Below are 18,449 nucleotides of genomic sequence, written 5' to 3' on the forward strand. Positions count from 1 at the left end.
AGGACTGCTGATCCTTTTAGATTTGTCAGCAGCCTTTGACATGGTCGATCATGATCTTTTGGACCACCACCTCGCAGACATGGGGATACAGGGCATAGCCCGTAACTGGTTGTGCTCTTTTATCTCTGGTCGGGGACAGAGGGTGGCACTAGGGAGGGAAATGTCGTCGCGCCACTCCTTGGTGTGTGGAGTGCCGCAGGGCGCAATTCTCTCCCCGATGCTTTTTAACATCTTTATGCGCCCCCTTGCCCAGATTATCTGGAGCTTTGGGCTGGGCTGTCACCAATATGCTGATGACACTTAGCTCTATCTGCTGATGGATGGCCACACCGACTTGGCCCCGAACACACTGACCAGAGGCTTGGAAGCTGTGGCTGGATGGTTTCGTGGGAGCCGATTGAAACTAAATCCTTCGAAGACAGAGGTCCTATGGCTAGGTCGGGATGGCATGGGGATGAGGGACCAACTCCCTTCTCTTGCGGGGGCCCAATTAGTGCCATTGCCTTCCGTTAAGAGTTTGGGTGTAATCCTTGACGCCTCCCTTTCCATGGAGGCGCAAGTTACAGCAACAGCCAAGGCGACATTTTTCCACCTTCGCCGCATCAAGCAGTTGGTCCCTTACCTTTCCCACCCCGACCTGGCCACAGTGATCCATGCGGCGGTCATCTCCAGGCTTGACTACTGTAATTCGCTCTACGCGGGGCTGCCCTTGAAGCTGTCCCAGAAACTCCAGCGGGTACAGAATGCTGCAGCGAGGCTCCTCACGGGGTCTCTGCCATGGGAGCATATTCACCCAGTGCTTTTCAAGCTGCACTGGCTCCCGGTGGAGTACAGGGTCAGATTTAAGGTGCTGCTTTTGACCTTTAAAGCCCTTCACGGCCTAGGACCCTCGTACCTACGGGACCGCCTCTCCTGGTATGCCCCACGGAGAGCCTCAAGGTCCATAAATAACAACACCCTAGTGGTCCCAGGCCCTAAGGAAGTTAGATTGGCTTCAACCAGAGCCAGGGCCTTTTCAACTCTGGCTCCGGTCTGGTGGAACACTCTGCCTCATGAGACCAGGGCCCTGCAGGATCTGATTTCTTTCCGCAGGGCCTGTAAGACAGAGTTGTTCTGCCTGGCCTTTGGCTTGGAGCCAATTTGATTCCCTCCCTCCCTCTCTTTCTTTTTTCTTTTCCTTCTCCTCCTGCGATGAGGCTACATTTTAATATTTTAATGTTCCATTATTTTAATGTTGTATTTTATTTTTGTTTTTAAGTTGTAATCATTCATCTTGTTTTTATTATTGCTTGTAAGCCGCTCTGAGCCCGGCCTTGGCTGGGGAGGGCGGGGTATAAATAAAAAATTATTATTATTATTATCATCATCATCATCCTGCCCATTGGCAATGCTGGCTGGGGCTGATGAATTTCAATAAAGCTTTAGACTTGCCTCTACCTACCTCTACACCAAACCAAAGAGCAAGAAAGCAGATGGCAAATTAAACAAGAATTCCATAGTTTTACAAATTCCATGGCATCTCAATGGGGCTACCTTGCCAATTGATGGTAAAGCAAGCCATTTGAAAGGCCATCATGCATGAGAATGGTTTTTAGAATGTATTTTACTCACACTTTGACTTTTTTCTAATTAAAGGTAGTGCCTCAAAAAAGAATAGAGCTTTGCAGGGTCCTTTGAAGACTGTGGAAAAGATTGCACAAGAGAGAGGCTTGGCACCAGAAGAAATTCATAACTTGCTGAACATCACACTCAGTGGCAAGCTTGGTAAAGAAAAAAAAATTTTCTCTCTCTTTCCCCTTGGCAGTAAAGTATGTCAAAGTAGCTGCATTGCCATGCCTTCTCCCTTAACAAGAACCTGTGCTGCTTCTAACTTGTGACAAATTATCAATAGTGAAGATGTTAAGAATGTTAAGCAGTGTATTTCAATGTCTTGCAGGTACAGTGATAAGCACTAGGCTACTGAAGAATCTGATTCCCATTTCCGTAATAACAGAGGATTCTGTGATTTCAGCTGTGTCTTGGCTTTGTGCTCGCAAGTGTTCTAGTGACATTCAGGTAACTTGGAAAGCATGGTAATGATGTCTTGGTTCTGAAGAATGATATTTTTGCCAGTCTGACTTATTTATCCTGGTGATTATTAAACTAGATGTTGTACAATTCCTGAACATATTCCAGAAGGGGTTTGTTATCTTGGTCTTGCTTTCACTTACTGATATCTATCTTCTCCCTATAGGTGCTCGTTCTAAAATGGCTAATTGTAATGTTTGACTTCATTGATCGGAAGGAAAATATTAATGCTCTCTATGGTTTCTTCTTCAGCTTCTTACGATATGACAAATTGGTAAGATAAAAATGAATGTGTTATTTTGAAGGAACTAGCTTTTGTTCTCTGACAGTAACCAAAATCAAACAATAAAGAGTACTTTCTGACCACACAACAGGACACAATGTAAAAAGTGGGGCCTTTAAAAAAACCTGAACATTACTAAATACTGAATTCTGAACACAACAATAAAATAGACAGTCATACCTTGGTTATCGAATAGAATCCGTTCTGGAAGCCCGTTCGACTTCTGAAAATGTTTGACAACCAAGGTACGGCTTCCGATTAGCTACACGAGCTTCCTGCACACAATTGGAAGCTGCGGTGGACGTTTGGCTTCCAAAGAACATTCGAAAACCAGAACACTCACTGCCGTATTTGCGGCGTTTGGGATCCAGAATGTTAGACTCCCTAGGCATTCTGCTTCCAAGGTATGACTGTAATAGGCTATATCCAATGTTAGTCATACTCAGACCCATTGAAATTGGCATGACTAACATGGATCCATTAAATTCATTGCACCAATCTTTCTTTTCTTTTCTTTTCTTTTTTTTTTTGGTACAGGCAACCCTGGATTGTGTTCCGGGTTTTCGTGCACGTTGGCGGAGCATGCATAAATCCATTATGTCCTGGCCCCGCTTCTCCCTCTTCCAGGTCCAAAAAATGGGTTGCAAATTCTTTGAACATACACAAAAAGGGGCTTGCCTGTATTTAATTTTGATTCATTTCACGTATGAAAACAAACATACATATAAAGTCATGCATTAGACATATTTATCATCTCTGATACAATGATAACAATGCATTATTTGACTTTATCCCACTTTAGAACTAATTGGATACGAATATACCCACCCTCCCACCAAATGTAAATAACAATACCAGCACCTAAATGATTTAAAGTTTAGATAATTGCGCCTACATTTAAGGGAAGACAGAACATTACATACATACTAAACAGTCAGAGACATTACATAGCTTGTAGTATATTTAACTGTATGGTCTGAGACGACAAATACAATTCTAGTTAGGGGTTCCATAGCCATGGCAAAAAGCAGGGGTGGCAGTGAGCAGCTCTGCTTTGTGCCCCAGCCAATGAGAAATATCAGAGAGTGTTCCCCATTCAGCAAAAATTAGTTCACTGACCCATAGTATAAATTAAAAAGTGGATCAACCCAGGATGTACTAATGCCTAAAGAACACAGAATTGTAAAGCGATCTTGCCAGTTTAAACAATCAAATGCCCTGACTGTGTCCAGCATCAGGAGAATACAGTGGTGCCTCGCAAGACGAAATTAATTTGTTCCGCGAGTCTTTTCGTCTTGCGATGTTTTTCGTCTTGCGAAGCACGGTCTGTCGCAACTGCACCTCTTCAAGCGGCTTTAGGAGAAAACGAAACAAACTTGCAAGACGTTTTCGTCTTGCGAAGCAAGCCCATAGGGAAAATCGTCTTGCGAAGCAACGCAAAAACCGAAAAACCCTTTCGTCTTGCGCGTTTTTCGTTTTGCGAGGCATTCGTCTTGCGGGGCACCACTGTAGTAGGTTCTGGATGTGACTGATTCCAAGCTAGGCTATTTTTGCTTCCAGGGAAGGAAGGAGCAGCAGATCGAAATGCCATCTTGCTTCAGTGATACCAACTTGAGTGATGGTTTTTCTAAAAGCATTTCATTTTCACAAGAAGCCTGATGCAGAGGCCAAATAGTTAAATCTGTCTTCTATTTAAGCTCTTGCCTGGTATCCATAGGCAACAAGGAATTTCATGCCAGGCCCTCCCCACTGCATTCTAGCATCCAGCTGCAATAGTGAGACTGCTCTTGGTAAACCCCACCCCGACCCTGCTGTGCACAGAATGGTTCCAATGAATAAAGTGAGACTTCTAAGTAAACATTTGGCAGTTAAATACTGTCTATAAGGAGGCTAGTAATTTAGAACTCATTGTCACTTGGACACTAAAATACTTGCTGAATTAAATGCCATCTGCTTTTCAGGATTGTGTTGAGATGGAAAGAACTGAATTTACCTGTTAACTGCTTTTGTGTAATATATTTTCTTTCTTACTGTAGCTCCCCTTTGCCTGTCATGTGCTGTGTTTGCTGACCAGAATGGAGAGTGGTGAGATCTTAATTAGATTCATGGTACATGTTATGTGATTGCATCATAAGCTTTTTGTCATTTGTCACAGGAGGCATGCCATCCCCACCACCCATTCTTGGGGACCCACTTTATGGATTTACCACCCTCCAAAAGTGTGCTCAGCCCTTTTATTCAAACTGGCTGATTTTGTGCAAGAGAGTATGACCTATCTTGTTTCTAGATCTGATATGCTGCTTTACTTGGAATAAAGATCCCCTTGCTGTTTTACCTATAGCTGCCTTGAGTACGGACTCATTGTTAAAACCGTGTTTATGGAAGACAATGTTACTCGGCTACGAGTGATCGCCGAAGAAGAAGAAGAATATGTGAAAGGCAGAACATAACTTTTTCGAATAAGTATTGAGTTTTGTTTTCTTCTCCCTAGTGAAACCTTTCCATGTGAGGAAACTTCTAAATTTACAAGGCAGCATGGTAAGCACTTGAGATATGAAAGCTGAAGCAAGACAAAACTTTTTTTAAAAAAAATTGGAATCTAATCTTTATAGGAACTCCAGTGTGGCATGAAAGCTTAATATTTGGATAGCTGACAAATATCTGATGTAATTTAAATGGTGCATTATCTTGCATTCTAAGACGTAAAGCAAAGCTGCAAATAGTAGCATCTACTATTCTTTATAACCTGCTGATGGTGTAGGTCTAATGCTGAGCTCATCTGAGAGGGCATGCAACCTTTGTCCTTTGCTCTCTAAGCAAAAGGTATACAGTCATACCTCGGGATGAATACGCTTCGGGTTAGGCATTTTTGGGTTTCTCCGTGCGCCTGCACAGACCGTCAAAATGACATCATGCGCAGAAGCACCGAAACGTGACCCGCACAGATGTGCGGACACGGGTTACGTTTGCTTCGGGATGCAAACGGGGCTCCAGAATGGATCCCATTCGCATCCCAAGGTACCACTGTGTACAGCATAAATGAACAAAAGAGATGGAAGAGATTCTTTTCTTAGCTTTTCATCTCTTTGGATTGTTTGTTTCTACAGCAGCTGTAGCCGCCTCACTCCACTAACTGCCCCTAATTAACTATAGTGCATCCACTGCATGGTATGCCAATTAAATGAATTTCTACAATTTACCACAGTCTTATGTGAAGGAAAACTTTTTTTATATAATATTTTTATTAGATTTTCAACAAAAATAAAAAACAAACAACAACCACAAACAAAGAAAAATATACATAAAAGCAATATCAAATGCATAAAATGAGATTCTCCGAATCCCATGACTTCCCTCCCCTGGTTCCTTAAATTTCCTTTTCAACTGCATATCATTTCTACTCCAAATTATTTTTTCCACTTCAAATTTCCTATACTATTTCTATAATTACAAGTGTTCTTAAAATCCTGCCAATGTATTAACCTGTTTACAATACTTTTGTAAATATATGATAAACATTTCCCATTCTTTTTAACATTTATTGTCATCTTCATTTCCAGTTAGTTTTGCCATTTAAGTGTGGTCCATTAACTTGTTTGCCAATCTTCTTTGGTCGGACTGCTTCCTCTTTCCATCTTTGGGCTAACAGTATCTGGGCAGCCATCGTGGCATATGTAAACATTTTTTTCTGTTCTTTTGGAATCTCCACTCCTAGAGTACCTAATAAAAAGGCTTCTGGTTTTTTTAAAAAAGGTTACTCTAAACATTTTTCCCCCATTTCATTACAAATCATTTCCCAAAAGTTTTCAACCTTCCTATATTCCCACATCATATGATAAAACGTACCCTCTGTTTCTTTAGATTTCCAGCACTTATTAGAACTTGTTCTACATACGTTTTTGCTAATTTAACCGGGGTTAAATACCACCAATACATCATTTTCATGTTGTTCTCTTTCAGTAAAGTACATGCAGTAAATTTCATATATGACTTCCAAGACCTTTCCCAATCCATCATTAGTATATTATGTCCCACATCTTTCGCCCATTTTATTGTAACACATTTGACCTGTTCCTCTTTGGTTTCCCACCAATTCTATAAGAGCAGATTGTACAATTTATTTCATGGGGTATATCCTCTCACATGACCTCAGGCAGGAGCAAAGACTTGTGGGAGGCAGGCTGGCACTTCCTCAGTTTTTTCTCCTGCCTGACTCAGAATGTTTTTCCTGGCTCTCCTGCTTCTTCAGATAAATTTTTCAATTTTGACACTTGCTTCTATTTTTATTGATTTATGAGCCAGGAAGGGAGGCAGGTTGTTTTGTTTCTGGTACTTTGGCGAACATTGCTGCTTGGTGAATCTGAAAAACTGAGGAAGTGCCAGCCTGCCTCCCACAAGTCTTTGCTCTTTCCTGAGGTCACATGAGAGGATATACCCAATCCACTGTCCCCAGCATCCCCAATTGTGTGGTTTTTTCAGCCATTTTGTACTACCTTCTATTATTTCTCTCGGAAATCTTGACACTTCATAACTAAATGCTTTCTTTTTATCATTTTAAATTTTTTTATTTAATTGCAAATATTGTACCCAGTCTACTCCTTTTTCCTCTTACCCCTTCAAAACCTTTTAATTTTAGTTGGTTATCTGTTTCTGTTAATAGCTCTCTATATGTCAGCCAATTTATCCTCATACTCACTTTTTTCAAAGCTATTACTTCTAATGGGGAAAGCTAGCATGGTGTTTTCTGTTCTAATAAATCTTTGTATTTCTCCCAAACTTTGAGTTTCTTATTATGTGAGTATAAAAACTTTTATGAACTTTTGCCTTATGGTAAGGCATACCATAAATATGCATGCCAACCAAATCTATTGCCAAATCTAATAAATCAGCATTTGTTAAATTTATCCAATCCCGGATCAAGCAGATGCAAGATGCTTCATAATATAATCTTAAATCCAGTAGAGAGAAATCTCCTCTAACATCTGTTAATAATTTATGTTTAATTCTTGGTTTTCCCCCTATCCAGATAAATCTTGAAATGTCTTTTTGCCATTCTTTGAAGCAGCTCACATTGCTTGCCACCAGGATTGACTGAAATAAAAACAACATTTTTGGCAATGCGTTCATTTTGATCACTGAAATTCCACCTAACAATGACAAACTCATCCTTCCCCAAATTTCTATGTTCCTTTTTATTTCTTTCCATAGTTTTTCATAGTTGTCTTTAAATATACTAATATTCTTGGCTGTCAATCATATTCCCAAATATTTAACTTTATTTTATATATTTATCTCTGTCTTCTGCTGTATCTCCTTTTTACCTTACTCTGAAATGTTCTTCACTAAAAGCTTCACTAAAAGCTTAGTCTTATTTTTATTCAGTTAAAAACCTGATACTTCTCCAAATTCCAGTATTTTTTCTAATACTTTTGGTAATAAGTTTATAGGATCTTCAACCGTTATCACAAGGTCATCCGCAAATGTTTTCAATTTACCATATTGGTCCAAATATAAGCTGCACCCACCAATAAGCCACACCTTTAAAATTGGTGGGAGGGGAGACAATACCCATATATAAACCACTCCCTTAAAATTGGGTTACAGGCTGAAAATTGCTGCGGTTGGTAGAATTGTAACTCCGAGCCAATTTAAGCCTTTGATCTTGCAAGCCTGCAAAAGTTACCGTACAATCACTAAAATCGCAAATCCCTATTCAATTGCTACAATTCCACAGGCACTCATACCCATAAATGGCAAATGAACCATCTCAAGCTCGCAAATCGGCAGTAAAACATTTTTTTTGTTCCGTTTTACCATATGTCTGTTTCAGCAGCAATATTGTAAAAGCCCATTTTTGTAAGGTCGCAAATTTAAGCCGCACTTTAACTTCATGGTCGGAATTTGGAAAAAAAGTGAGGCTTATATTCAGGCCAACACAGTATATGCTTTATTTCCTACTTTTGTTCCTCTGAAGGTTTCTTCTGTGCTTATATTTCTCACCAGAACTGTGTAAAGGAAAAGCTCAGGGAGTCTCAGGCAGGAGTTGATCAAACAAAAAAAGTTTTATTTCCAGAAAAAGGGTTTGGTGAAAGAAAGTTGAGACGGGAGATGGCCCATCTTCAGATATAAGTCTACTTGTTTAGACACAGTATATGCACATCTTTTCTGAAACTTCAGTTACTCAGAAATCAGTTGTTCAGTTTCTGTTACTTCTCTCTCATTTTACTTAGTTATGACAGATGTTTCAGGTTAATGCTTTTAACGCAGCACAACTTCCTTCATAGTTTATTAATTAATTTGGTTCATGAGCAAGGTGCACTTTTCATCAGTTACCCACTTTTTCAACAATCTGATTCCTGAGGTATTCTGATTAGTATACCAAACCCAGAGGATCACCTCACCCCTTGTTACTGGTTTGGGAGTCTTCTTTACCTAGAAGAACTCTCCCGTCCTGGCAGGAATGAGACCCAGGTAGCCTGTATTCCCACAGCTTCTACCTCTCCCGCCTCAGACTCAGCCCTCCAGTTAAATCCTGTCTGTATACCTTCGCCAGACACTCAACCCAGTCTTCCTATCTAAACTGAGGCTCCTTCCTCTTGCTATAGATAGTCTCCTCAGAGCTGATGTTCAACTCAAATCAGAATCAATTCTCTCAGACAAACCCTATCCTAATCCCTATCTCTCATCTCAAATCAACTCCTATCTCTCAAACTAAACCCTATCCTCCTGCTCTTTCCCTTCGCTATCCCTATCTAAGAACTCATTCAGAAACCCCCTCCTTTTATTCTCCCTCCCAAAGTGCTGCTCCACACTTGCCCCTCTGGCTGGCTGTTGTGGTGGTAGCTAATCAGAGAGAATTCTGGTGGAATTCTGAGGGACTGCATCACCATATTCTGGTCTGGCTTGCTATCTGTCACAACAGCATTTGCTTGGCATTAGTATAGCCCTCCATCTCCTATTTATAGGGTAATGGCTAGAGATTTGCTATGTCTAGTGCAGTGCAGTGCTTTTTTTTTCTAAAAGGGAATTTGTTTAGGGGCACTTTCATTACCCTGCTCATATTGAAATACTGCCCCTCAATGAGGCCAAACTCAGATTCACAAAATGTTTAGCGGTATGCGTCGCCGTCCCCCGTCCGTCCGTCCCCGCCACCGCCAGAAAAAAAGCACTGATCCAGTGGGTTTCATAGTTTCTCAGCTACTATGTTGGAACATTATCAGGTGCAACAACATCGAACTCATTTCTTTTCAGACATCAGCTTCTCTGCAGACTCTGCTATGGAAGTACAAGATCTTTGCTCCTGAAATGGTAACAGTAACTTTGCCTACAAAAACAAAGGTGAGGATGCTTTCAAATGAGATCTGTGCTGTGCTGTGAGATCTGCGCTGGGAGACTAGGCATCTGAATTCAGTGTTGCCAAATTATTAAACTACTCATTGATGAGGAAGAAACAGTTAGATTGGAACTGGTGTACACATAACTGAATTCTTAAACTTTGCATATTACGCTGCTTAATATTAAATTAATAATGAAGGTGAAGCCAAGGGTGTCATGTGATTGTTGTAATTTCTACCAGACAGTAATAGTTATAAAAAATCCTTCATGAGTTACTTTTGAAGTGCAGTGGTACCTTGGTTCTCAAACTTAATCTGTTCCAGAAGTCCGTTCCAAAACCAAGGCACACTTTCCCATAGAAAGTAATGCAAAACGAATTAATCCATTCCAGACTTTTTTTTTAAAAAAAACCTAAAACAGCAATTTAACATGAATTTTACTATCTACGACCATTGATCCATAAAATGAAAGCAATAATCAATGTACTGTACTATGAAATAAATAAGACAGTATTGTAAAGGGACCCCTGACCATTAGGTCCAGTCGTGACTGACTCTGGGGTTGCGGCGCTCATATCGCTTTATTGGCCGAGGGAGCCAGCATACAACTTCCAGGTCATGTGGCCAGCATGACTAAGCCGCTTCTGGTGAACCAGAGCAGCACACAGAAATGCCGTTTACCTTCCTGCCGGAGTGGTACCTATTTATCTACTTGCACTTTGACGTGCTTTTGAACTGCTAGGTTGGCAGGAGCAGGTACTGAGCAACGGGAGCTCACCCCGTCATGGGGATTCAAACCGCTAACCTTCTGATCAGCAAGTCCTAGGCTCTGTGGTTTAACCCACAGCGCCACCCGCGTCCCTAGACAGTATTGTAGATGATAACAATTAAAATAATTATTATTTTCTTACCTGCAGTGATGATAGTCATTGTTTGGATGGGGGGCATTTATCCACTTCCGCAGTCACACAATCAATCAACTGAACTGGGTTCCTCACAAAAACAAATTAACAGCCATCTGACAGTATTTTACAGCCATCGCTGCACACGTGAGAAAACCTTCTTGCATCTGATCTGCAAAAAAACACTTAAGAAAGCTGCTTTTTGTAGATGGCCGTAAGAGGGCCAGCTACCTTTCTCAATGCTTGTCTTTGGCTGCCTGTGCCTGTTCCCCACAGGAACCAGAGAGCGTGGCTGAACTGAGCAGGATTAGCACCCAGTCATCAGCTAATTGAGCCCAAATTTAATGCTATTGCTTTGCAACACCAACTGATGGATAGGTGGGCATGGTTTGGGGGAAATTACCTGTCAAACCAAAATGGACCCACAGACTGGAGATTCTGTACTCCTGTTGTAAGATCCATGATGAAATAATGCCAGCTCCAAATATGGTAAGGATGTACCCATATAGCTTAGCCAAATCAAAGCAGAAATTAAATTGAGCACCCAGCTGTCATCTTAACTGACATTTATTACTCTTGTACTGAGTTCTCCTCTGCCAATAAACTTTGTTGAGGTTTGCTGGGCTGCTCCTACTAGGCCTGAAGCACAGAGCTGACGTTGCCAATGGATCAGCTGAGCTACCTTTTTCATTCTGCTGTGTTTTTTTAAAGCAGACTGGCAGATTTGTCAGCCTGCTCTATAATGAAGGAAGAAATTTGCTTTCCTCCACAGCAAACATGAAAACAAAGTTGTTGGGTAAGGAGTGAGCTACATGTCCTTTCACTACCAACTAGCTCACTCATCTGCATGGAATACCTAGTTGTTTATGGTACCAGGCTAATTGTTGAGTACAAGGCTGGTATAGAGCATCCTATTCAATGATATCCTCCTCCACTGTAGGTAAATAGAACATTGGACTTAGTATGTAAAGTTCCTCTTCCACACTGGATGGAGGATAGCTTACCTGCCCTGGAGGGGTGATTCTCATTGCTGGGAAGAGTTGCGGGTGGTTGTATGCTCTCAGTTCTATTTCGGTTTTGATATCACCCATATCAATTTTCCCCCAATGCCTGCTGTTTTTGCTATTAAGGGTTGCAGTCCCTCTTCTATCAAGGACAGTTTGAGCATTCATGGTTCAATTTGTCATGTTATGTCCCAAAAGTGGAGAGGTTCTCTTCCACACATGTTGACAGTAAAAAGTCTGATTTGCGTAGCCTGTTGGAGCAAGTGCAGAGTCAACACATTTGAGGATACCCTCCATTTGCCACAGAAAAGGAACTTAATCTCAACAAAACCAATCTTCTTCCCCCGCCAGATGTCATTTAGGACTTTTTCACATCCGTGGAAAACAGCAATTGACAACGTAAAACTGCGAATTCACGGAACACCATCTGCATCCCAGCTAACTTTAAAATGCATGGAGTATCCCCAATCTCAGAAGAAGGTTTGTTGCTGGGGATAGTTTGAATGCAGTTATTGGGCTACAACTGTGCATGCTAATTTTATTTACAGTAGTGCCTCGCAAGACGAATGCCTCGCAACACGAAAAACGCACAAGACGAAAGGGTTTTTCGGTTTTTGCGTCACTTCGCAAGACGATTTTCCCTATGGGCTTGCTTCGCAGGACGAAAACGTCTTGCGAGTTTGTTCGCTTTTTTCCTAAAGCCGCTTGAAGAGGCGCAGTTGCGACGGACCGTGCTTCGCAAGACGAAAAACATCGCAAGACGAAAAGACTCGCGGAACGAATTAATTTCGTCTTGCGAGGCACCACTGTACTTTATTGACAACTAGTTAGTGTCAGTGATGGCATGAGAATCTCTGTCCACTCAGATATGGAAAGGGTTTCCTGATGGTAGCAAGTGTTGAATAACTTTATTATATTTTCATATTTGAAAAAGTTTAGAGTAGCTTACATGACGCTTTTAGTAGACTCCAGTTCTGATTATTATTGGATTCACACTTGCTATAGCAACAGATGCTCTGTGGTCATTTATTTTTTCAATTACATTATAAATGGAATGCAATATGTAAAGCTCACACATTTATTATTATTATAATTCTGATCAGGAAGAGGCAGACTTTAAGGAGGAGTGTAAACCTTTTATTGAATATTTAAAGCACACCAAGCTTGAAATACTGTTTGGTTTTCTTCTTCCACCTGAACATTACAATTACACAGAATTGTAAAGAAAATTAATCACTGAAGGCACAACTTTAGAAAAGATTTGGAAGATAATATGATAGCTGAAATTGGGATTAGGGTTGACAGAGGCGTAATCTAGAAATGTAGCCGTGAGCCGTTTAATTTTGGCGTTTTGTTTTCTCCATAGGAAAGGAATACAAAGTTGATTCCACCTGTATGCAGCTCCAATGCAGAAAGCTTAGCTGAGAGTGAAAAGCATAAATTCTTTTCGTTGGAACAGCTGCAGACCTTCCCCCAGCTTCTGCAGAACGTTCAGTATTTAGAGGTAGGTTTGTGAATAGCACTCTACTAATATAATGCAGGGGTCAAATAGACCCCAAATGAAACACAGCTTTAAAACAATTAAGAATGTATGACAATGATTCCAATTTAATGTAAAAATATGAATGTAAAGATTATTGTAGCCTTCTGTTAAACAACCATGATGGCCTTTCTCCTAATTTCTAGCCATAGGGTTTTTGCTTACTCATGCAATTTTTTCTGTAACTTAACCTGGAAGCATGGATTCTAAACAAAAAGGAATGGTTAAAGGTGAATGTTACACCAGTGCAACAGTTAAGTGAGATACTGTGGTAGTTATAATGTTTAGTTTGAACCACTGCTACTGTAGATGTGCAACAATTCATTCACCTGCCCCCCCCAAAAAAAAATCTTAAAATGAGGGCTTAACTAAACTGCTTTGAATGAAATATTCAGAGTGGAAAAGAGGCACTATGTGTGCACAATAGGTGAGAGATTTGAAACATAGCAAAAAGCATAACGTAACAAAGCCTACAGAATATGAAATTGCACATATTTTGGGGAAAATATGTGTATTTAATGCCACATTGGAGCTATTTACTAAAAGTGTAGAATAGCTAGCTACATGATGGATTTTTAATTAGACGCGACTAGACTTCATCCTTTGGTGTGGGTGGCACTTATGAACTATATTTATACTAAGATTTACTAAGCACTTACACAGATTAAGAACAAGACAGTTTCTGCCCACAGACTTGCAATCTAAAAGATGTAATTCAAAAAGAAAGCAAGGAAACTCTGATGCCAGTTTTTGAAAACACTAGCTTGAACGGAAACAGTCCAGGGAGGAGCAAAATGAACTTGTACATCAGCCAAGTCAATGGTGAAGGCCCTATTGCCTGATCCATCTCTTTATTCGCTACAGCCAGATGTGGGATGGCTACTATTAGGGGAGTTGGATGGGCAGCAGCTGTGCTAGGGTAGTGCCAAGGAATAGCCATATGTTCTGCTTGCTCAGGGTGCAGCAACCATCTGGATTAAGCAACTTCTGTGAGGCAAGGTTCCTTTTGGCTATGCAAAACACTTAGGGACGTGAGGACCTGCATTCTGTTGGCAGCAAGGGTATGGACAGGCAAAGAAGAGCAAGTGGGTTGAAGAACCATGGGTTGGGGTGTGGTGGGAGGGCTCTAAATTTTCCATTGACTTGAACCAACCTGTTCAATTCTGGTTATGTGAGATCTCTAGTATATGTGTTCTTAGAAGCAATGGCTTTTCTATAAACTGAAGATTTTTTAAAAAAATACTGCTGATTAAATTAGGCATTCTGTTAAAATCAAAATCTTTGACTGTTTCCAACCCTGGGGGTGGCTTGCAAGGACAATTACCCTCCAATTAGTCCTGGTTTATGTTCCGTGAACAGACTCCGCTAACATGAGATTTGCTTTCAGCGTGGCGGAGCACCGAACGTCTGAGTTTTTGTGTTCCCTTCTGAACAGTTTCTTCTGGCTTCTCTTCCAGCCTCCAGCCCAAATAGGCTCGGTGATAGGCAATCCTCTGTTGCTCCACTACTTCAGTCTCAAAGATAAATCAGTCTTTAGGAGGATGCATTACTGGATGGGTCATACATTAAAAGAAGGTAGGGAGACTAATTTGATTCCCACATAGGAGAAACTGGTGCCTTAGATCTAGGCTATGGCCTGGTTCTCACAGAGATAATCTTGTGTCTGAGATGTGAGAGCTCACATGATGGATTGTTCTGCTGCATTATAGATCTTGGAAAGCTGAGTTTTAATCTAATATGCGAGTTTTCTATCTGCAGAACATTTTTTTTGTACAGAGAAGCATTTCATCTTATGAGTTCATCCCCTCTCCAAATATCTGACTTGGTACTGCACAGACACAGGTCACCATCTCAGTGTACCTCAACTGTGCCAAGGCAAAATGGGTGGCAGTCTATATACAAAGGTGAAAACTTGGGGATGTCAGGGAATAAGAACTTGGAGGATAAGCAATGTTTTACCCCTTTGTCTCATGATTCAGGATGCCCTTGGTATAAGATGATGAACCACAAAGATGAATTGAACTTCAAGGTCTTCTTAGAGGAAGTCTTCAAAGCAGAGTGTTTCTTGCAGGTTAGTTCATATGCGATTCTCATCCCATCAATCCTTGGACATTGTCTTTTGTCCAACACCATTCTATGCCTTGACTAAAACATCAATATTCTGTTAGTAGGATGTTAAATAATGGTATGTCAGAAATGAAAATACTGTAGCTTTTTAAAAAAAAGCACAGGAGGGAGAGAAGCTGGGAGGTGGGAAGAGACGAAAGGGCTGTACTATTCTATTGTAGTAATGTGAAAACCCTAATAAACCATGAGTAAAAAACGATTCTATTGAAAGTCATGGAGCTATCCAAATTAATTACACGGCTGTGGGCTTCCTTATCAAAGGACAGTGGTGGCCAAATTGCAGCTCTCCTTATTTTTTTTCCTAAGAGCTGCATGATGAAGGAAACAGAGAGGGCATCCAGGGGCAGGTGGTGAGTGACACAGCCTAAATCTGTGCAGTCAAGAAATAGGGTTCCTGAAGAAGGCAAACTGGGAAGCAGAAAAGAGTGGCATGAACAAAAGTAATTTGGGATCTGCTTTTTAGGAGGAGCGGTAGAGGCTCTTGGGCCAAAGAAGATCACTTGAATTATTAGAAACTTTTGCTATCCCTAGCAAAGTACTTTTAAGATGGCAGCCCAACTAATCTGCTTCACTAGCTTATCCCTTGAATTCTTAGAAGTTATCTGTCTTGGCCTTCTTAAGTATTTTCTGCTATGGAAGAGCACTGTCAGGCTGGGTGCATGAAAAGGGCTGGCTTTCAAGAATCTTTAGCAGTGTCAGTTGTGCCTTTCAGAGGGGTTTCTTGGCCTGCGAAGAATTCTTGTGGAAGTGTCTGCGCTTCTGGGATGGCTGCTGCTGTCAGTCACAGGTCCTGCAGCTGGTGAGATGGATCTCTCCCAACAGCTTCTCAGGTATGTGATGCAGCCTAACCAATCTTACCCTGCTTTGTGGTCCAGACAGGCCTGCTTCAAAGTCTCTGTTCCTTTTTTTGTTTCTTTCCTTTCAGAAATGAAGACTTATCTCTACCAGCCATTGTTGAAGCTTTTTTCCATATCATCTCTTTATTTTAAGGTAATGGAGGGAAAGTGGCCAGTGAATGCCTGCTTTGGCATTTAAGAATTACCAAATTTGATCGCTGACATACAACTAGGAAATATGTTTGTCTGAGGTGCCCAAGAGTAGGGCAGTTGGGAACAAAATACCAGGCGCATTGCGGTTGATACAAGACAAATCCTTGAATATGTTTGGGATTGCTATCCTTGTTAAAGGAAGGAGACAAAATACTTGTCAGACTCAGATGAATTTCTTGTTGTATGTAAACTAGTTGAATGAGCCTTAATTGGACGTACAGAATCTCTGCTTTTTGCTACGCTCAAACTAGGAATCCTAGCTTGCAACAATCATTGGTGGTTACCAAGCAAGCTCGCTTCAGACAATGGGCTATGAAGCTGGTTTGTATAGCTACAAACTGTTTGCCATAAGCCATGATTCTTATTTCACATATAACACTAGTGCATTATAACAGTAATGCACATAACATTGAGCATTATGTTTGAACTAGCCTTTTGGAATTACAAATACAGCACCATAGCAATAAGATTGGTTGCTGCTTTTCTTCCTTCAGCTGGAAATATGCAAGTTTCCTATAATTTTTCTCTGCTTTTATCTCCTGTCTCTCTGGGGGTTAACATCACAACTGCAGGCTACTGAAGCACCCTAGGAGAATTCTTAAGCTTGTGTGTATGGATAACCTGGGCTTTAAAAACCTTTTCAAGCATATTACTGCAGTACTGCCAGTATGGAGCTCCCCCAAATCTGAAATACAATGGATCCTTTTTTTTGTTTTTTGCTCTTCCATAGTATGAAGTTCTTGAAAGCCTAAGGGAACTGTTACTGAACATGCTGAATTGCCACATGCAAGCAGACATGGCAACAGAATCAAATGTTGATGTGTTGTAAGTATAATCTTTACAAAGTGGTACACCTCTAGAACACAGGCAATCAAGCAATAATGCAGCTCACATGGGCACAACCATTCTCTTCCTACTAGATGCTAAGGCTGATATCTATCTTGTTTTGTTGCAGGAACACCACCCAAGTTGACCTGATAAGCTCCTTGGCAGAGCTCATTCACTTTGTAAACAGGCTCTCAACTGTTGGTCTGTGCTTGGAGAACAACTCTACTTTGTTGATGAATGTTATCCTGGATTTCTATGAGACAGTATGTAAGCTGTTCACACCGCAAATTTGTTTAATAGCTTTAGACGTTATGTATTTGACAATCCTGAGGGAGGTTCTGATAATTTGAGGGGGAGGCAGAGAAAGATAAATCCAAAGGAAAAAAAGTGGGTAGATTGTTTGAAACCCATGTTTGCCTCTAAAGTATAACATCTATATATAATGTTGTAGACTGAGACATAATGTCTGAGTAGGCAAGAACAAGGCTGTTCCTCCGTTTTTCCTATGAAGGTAATGTGCTAAGGGCAGAGAGCTGAGAATACAAGCTTATACAGCTATCTTTAATACTTGTAGGTATCTGATATATATCTGAAGTACAACCTCCCCTTGGTTATTATGCTTCCTACTGGAGTCTTCTATCCAGCACTTCTCAGCATGAATTCTGCCACACTTGACCAACTCTGCTACATTATGTACAGGTACTGAGAAAATTCCTTTTTCTGCCCCTTGTGCTTTTCCTCAGCCTTTCTGCATGGCCATAATCTCACTTGTACTAGACCACTTCAACTTCTCTACTAATCTGCGATTGCCCACTTGATTCTCCACACTATAATAATGCCAGAAGGCAGAATGTCAATTTGTCCTTTCTAACTTGTTGTGCTTACATTTAGTGAGTGTTATGAAGGCAGTTAGCTAACTTTCACAGTGTTGTAGATTTCTTTGGGTTCCGGGGTCGGCGGCGCTTGTGGCCCTGATGCTTAAGTTTTTTAATGAGTTTTTGCTTGCTAAAGAAAGTTCTTCCCATGATAGAGAGAGTCCTCATTTCAGGCTCGGGATGCAATACCTCTCCATATGAACCAACCTGGGCCTTGAGATTATCATCTGAGGCCACCTTTGTTTTTGTTTCGTTTTTTAAATAATATTTATTAAGTTTTCCATTTTAACAAGCCAATAAAAGCCACATTAAAAACATTCCAAATTATAAAATAATCAAACAGTCCAAATTTTATGCCAAATGTTAAGTCTTTGCTTGACTTCCCATGCTCTGAGGTTCGGGGAGTGATGATCTCACAATTGTGCTGCTTCTCTTAATTA

The 18,449-nt window shown here is 40.8% G+C and overlaps 1 protein-coding gene across 1 annotated transcript in view; it reads left to right on the forward strand.

The window, feature by feature from the left end:
- The window catches only part of CENPI (centromere protein I), a 28,886-nt gene that overhangs the window by 2,465 nt on the left and 7,972 nt on the right, over positions 1 to 18,449 (forward strand). The window contains exons 3-17 of the mRNA XM_083595952.1: positions 1,628 to 1,764; positions 1,937 to 2,055; positions 2,234 to 2,341; positions 4,387 to 4,435; positions 4,842 to 4,888; positions 9,602 to 9,688; positions 11,942 to 12,070; positions 12,957 to 13,094; positions 14,588 to 14,705; positions 15,110 to 15,201; positions 15,970 to 16,087; positions 16,183 to 16,247; positions 17,037 to 17,131; positions 17,262 to 17,397; positions 17,709 to 17,833. Coding sequence (XP_083452078.1) covers positions 1,628 to 1,764; positions 1,937 to 2,055; positions 2,234 to 2,341; positions 4,387 to 4,435; positions 4,842 to 4,888; positions 9,602 to 9,688; positions 11,942 to 12,070; positions 12,957 to 13,094; positions 14,588 to 14,705; positions 15,110 to 15,201; positions 15,970 to 16,087; positions 16,183 to 16,247; positions 17,037 to 17,131; positions 17,262 to 17,397; positions 17,709 to 17,833 — 1,563 coding nt within the window. The remainder of the gene's footprint in view (positions 1 to 1,627; positions 1,765 to 1,936; positions 2,056 to 2,233; positions 2,342 to 4,386; positions 4,436 to 4,841; positions 4,889 to 9,601; positions 9,689 to 11,941; positions 12,071 to 12,956; positions 13,095 to 14,587; positions 14,706 to 15,109; positions 15,202 to 15,969; positions 16,088 to 16,182; positions 16,248 to 17,036; positions 17,132 to 17,261; positions 17,398 to 17,708; positions 17,834 to 18,449) is intronic.

This window comes from Podarcis filfolensis, assembly GCF_964270895.1.
Source record: "Podarcis filfolensis genome assembly, chromosome: Z".
Lineage (NCBI taxonomy): Eukaryota > Metazoa > Chordata > Lepidosauria > Squamata > Lacertidae > Podarcis > Podarcis filfolensis.